This window comes from Daucus carota, chromosome 3 (assembly GCF_001625215.2).
Source record: "Daucus carota subsp. sativus chromosome 3, DH1 v3.0, whole genome shotgun sequence".
Lineage (NCBI taxonomy): Eukaryota > Viridiplantae > Streptophyta > Magnoliopsida > Apiales > Apiaceae > Daucus > Daucus carota.
In genome coordinates, this window is record NC_030383.2 from 5,765,065 (window position 1) to 5,769,568 (window position 4,504).

Here is a 4,504-nt window from a genome sequence, read left to right on the forward strand (position 1 = left end):
AACAACTCCACTACCCAAATAACATATCATCTCAATTGGGGTTTTACACCAGTCTCTCTTCTTCTTACCTTCTTCATCCTAAACCCTAGATAATATCGCCATGGAAACATCTCTCTCCAACCTCAATCTCTCTCGCCAATCTCTCCCACTCTCGTTCCACACCAACCCTCCATCTATCTCACCACCCATTTCCTCCCTCTCCTTCAAACTCACACCCCCACCTCATTTCCCAAAAACATGTGTTAAATCATCTTGTTTATCTTCAATTTCATCCAATCTCTCTCGCCCAATTCCCCAACTCAAACCCCTTGAAATCCCGAGCTTCAATCCCCTTTCTTTACTCAAAACAACTGCCATTGTCACCCTCACTGCCACTGCTGTTCTCTTTGCCCGCTTCAATATTAGGCCCGCGATTGCGAACCCCGTGGCTGAGACTGTATCGAATGTCGAAGCAGCTGCTGTCGAACAAGGGGCTGTTTCGGATGAGGAGAAGGAGAAGAATCTTGAATTGTTGGTGAATGATAGTCCGGGTGATGTTCAGGCTTTGAAGAATTTGATGGAGATTAAAATTAAGAACAAGAAAGTGGGAGAGGCCACAGGGATTCTCGATAAGTTGATGGCTCTTGAGCCGGAGGATAAGGAATGGCCATTGTTGAAATCACATCTTTTTGTTTACAGTGGGGATGTGGAGTCGGCTAAGAAGGGGTTTAATGAGATTCTGTCCAAGGACCCTTTGCGTGTCGAGGCGTATCACGGGCTGGTGATGGCAGCTTCGCAGGATGAATCGTCTCCGGAGTTGGAGGAGGTTGAGAAAAGGATTAGGGAGGGAGCTGAGCTGGTTAAGAAAGAGAATAGGATGGAGGATTTTAGGGATTTTATGCTTTTGTTGGCGCAAGTTCAGGTTTTTCAGGGGGGCTTTGATGATGCATTGGAGATTTATCAGGGTCTTGTTAAGGAAGAGCCAATGGATTTTCGGCCGTATTTGTGTCAAAGTATTATATATAGTCTGATGGGGAAGAAAAAAGAAGCTGAGGATAGTTTCCGTAAGTATAAAAGGCTTGTTCCAGATGGACACCCTTATGCACAGTATTTTGATGATAATTTGAATGCTACAAAGCTTTTTTCGCAGAAGATGGAGAACGAAAGAAGGGGTGCAAGTGTTTAAGATTGTATTGATCATAGTGTAGCAGTTTAAGGTAGTCTTTTGTTTCCGCTTTACTTATATTTTGATGATCAGGCAGCAAGCGGTACTCTGTATGGTGATTGCTTGCCTTAATGTTATACTTGGGACAGCAGAAACTCTATGATTCGGATGTTTGTTGTTTACCTAGGTTTTTAAAGATTGTTAGGGGGCATTTTGCAGTAGTGTCTTCTGAGAAATTTTTCAATACTTTTTTTGCTATATATGCGTAAGATGGTGAATTGATCAATCCCTGACTTACCTTTTGCAGAATTATATGTTCCTTTGTTGCCTGTATATGTATTGCATACAGCTTAAGTGGCAATATTTTAAATTTGGTTGTAGTTTGCTTATTTGGTTGTTTGAAGTTTTATGATTCATTAAGTGAACAAATTGTGGACTTGCCGATGAATTTTAGAGTATAGCTAAAATTAAACGTAAACATAGTGTACGAACGACTATTTGATTTGCTTGTAGATCCAGAAGACCTTAACTATAGGAAACATTATGATTTTTAGGATGTAATTTATTTTCTAGAATGTCAAATCATATGTGAACGGTTTCTAATGTTTATAGTCTAAGGAACGTTGCATTATAACGTAGAACCAAAACTTGTCTTTTATTGTCATTTGTCACCCTATTAGCTGTTTTGTGTGATAGCCAGAGCAGAGATAGCTATGGCCAATTGGCCCAATTCCATGAAGGTTTAAGCGAGCTGAGGTGGGATCTGTTCTATATCCCTTTACTGGCAATTTTTCGACTCTGTTAATATCCTGCACTGTCAAATTTCTATTGTGGTGGGTAATCCTTTCTGCCGTACTCAGTGTTTTTAAAAAAATTTGCAGGGTTAAAAGCCAAGCCTATTTAATTTCTATAACAATGGAGTAAGTGTTTAATATATGTATATTTAGTAGATCGAATGGATGTCGAAAAGAAAATAAAAGACAAGAACACAAACAATTTTGGTGACGCGGAAAACCCCTTGTAAAAGGTTAAAAACCGCGGGTGGGAATGTCCCAGCCAAAGTTTCCACTATAATGATGAAGTATGAGCTTACAATCATGAAATATACGAGATACAAGTAAAAGAAAATGCAGTCGTCGGCTCCAGAAGATGTTCCCGTCGGCAGCAATGTCTACCCGTCCAACAGCACTGTGCACGCGTCGACATCTCTATGTACCCGTCGACAGAATGATTTGAGGGAGATGAAGATGTAGAGCTCAGATGATAAAAGATGAAGAGACAAAGGTTGTTGTATTTTAATGTATGTATATGTATGTGTATAGGTTTGTTCATCCCGGGACTTAGTTTTAGGTTTATGCATGTGAGAATGAGTGATTAGGGATAAGAAATGAAGTTGTGTGGGTGTAAAAGTGTGTTGATAGAGGTTTGTATATAAAAGATAAATCTCACCAATAAAATGGAGTTGTGTTCTTGTTCAGATTGGAGAAGGTAGCTCTGGTACGTATGTTGTAGTTTTTTAGTGTGTAGGAGATAAGTGTAGCATATGTAATGTAGTTATCTTCATCTATGTGATTGTATTTATATATACTAGTAAGAGTCATACCCTTCCTCTAACTCCTTGTTTTACTCCACTTCTCCACCACGTGCATGTAACTTCCCACAACTGATGCCATTATCCATATGCTTATTTTGAATCTCCTCCTAAATAGGTGGATTTGTTATGACTTAGTCTCCATACTTATCCTTATATGCCTGCACACGTCATGTCGTCAGTAGTTCCCGTCGTGTCAGTGCACTTCCCGTCGTGTCCTGACGCCTGTAAAATTTGGGCACAAACAATAGCCCCTAATTTTGTTGGGTGGAGACATGCATCCAATAAAATTACTTCTTGAACACTCCATTTTCCCCAGATCATGGCAAATAGGAACACCGATGCTATGTTAAAATACTGATGCTTGCAACATGTGATCATGTCATGTCGATTTGTCTTGTTCGCTATTGTCTTGTATCGAGTCTCAATCTCGTTGTGTCATTGTAATGTTATCTCGAGTTGTCATCGTTGTCTAGATCTTCTAATGATGAAAACATCGATGAGTAGCTGTTTTGTTGTCGTTAGTTTTTCGTTCTAAGATGAGAACGCTTTGTATTTGCTCTATCGTAGTTACCTGTAGGCTTGGACATAATTACAATCAGCCCCGTAGTATTAACATGTCAAGTCGTGATGTCGCTTTGCGTCATATGCGTAAAGCCCCTTGTAGATGTTTTTCGACATGTGCAATATGTTGTATATAATATTGTTATTGTCGGCAACACATTCCTATGTGTCCATGACTTGAAATTGGTTCATGTGACTCCTTAATTTGGAGTGATCGTGACGAATGAACAAGAGTGCCAACACGTAAAGTGTTTTGTAACATGTCTTCGTCCTTCATATGTAACCCGTAGACATGATGTGTATCTTGTCATCATAACGTGATATGTTGTTTGGAACTGTATATGTCACTTGTAATTATAATGTGTGACATGTAGTCGATGCAGTCTGTCATGACACGTGTAAGTGATGACATGTAGAAATGTATGTCGTAATTCATGTGTAATGTACTAATGTGTCTGACCAAGGGTCATGACTAGTGTAATTTCGTGGAGCTTTCGTCGTCATTATATGTTAAATACATCGATGTATATAAACTTGTGATATGCGTAATTGTAGTTGACAAATTTATTTTTTATAACGTTGGTGCACGTAGTATATGTATTCGACAAATATATATATTCAATGAATATATAATTTTCAGACGTTGATGCATGTAGTATATGTATTCGACAAATTTATAATTTTTCAAACGTTGTTGTATTCGACAAATATGTTTATTTTCAAACGTCGATGCATGCATTCGTAGGCTAGTTAAAAGGCCTTTCCCTCTTGAAACTTAGCTCGTAATTGTAATTGTGATTATGTAATGTTTAAATACATAATGTTGAAATGCATCATTATTCGTGGCGTCGTAAGTTATTTGTGTAATGTGTAGTGTTGTCGTCACCATCATTCGATAATGATCAACCGTAGTAGGATGGGTGATCAGCCCTCCTTGTCTATTAGACATGTTTCTAGTTTGTATCTACACAACTTCATGTCACAATAAAGATGATAATGAAGTTGCTAACTTTAAACAAATAGATATGAAGACAACTTGTAAGCACTTGCATAATCATATTTCATCACATATATCAAATCAAGTAGAGTAGCAAGTCATGTAGAAAACAAGCACATGTGACATCATGCTAAGATCACAAATCATTCAAGCAAACATTTATTCGAAGCATGAAATATCATCTAAATGGCATAAGCCCAAGTAAAGA

The 4,504-nt window shown here is 38.3% G+C and overlaps 1 protein-coding gene across 1 annotated transcript; it reads left to right on the forward strand.

The window, feature by feature from the left end:
- LOC108210866 (protein SLOW GREEN 1, chloroplastic) lies at nt 1-1,533 on the forward strand. The gene has a single exon (XM_017382312.2). It carries the CDS (start codon nt 101-103, stop codon nt 1,163-1,165), a length of 1,065 nt encoding a protein of 354 aa, XP_017237801.1. The 5' UTR covers nt 1-100; the 3' UTR covers nt 1,166-1,533.
- Nucleotides 1,534-4,504: the final 2,971 nt, after the last annotated feature.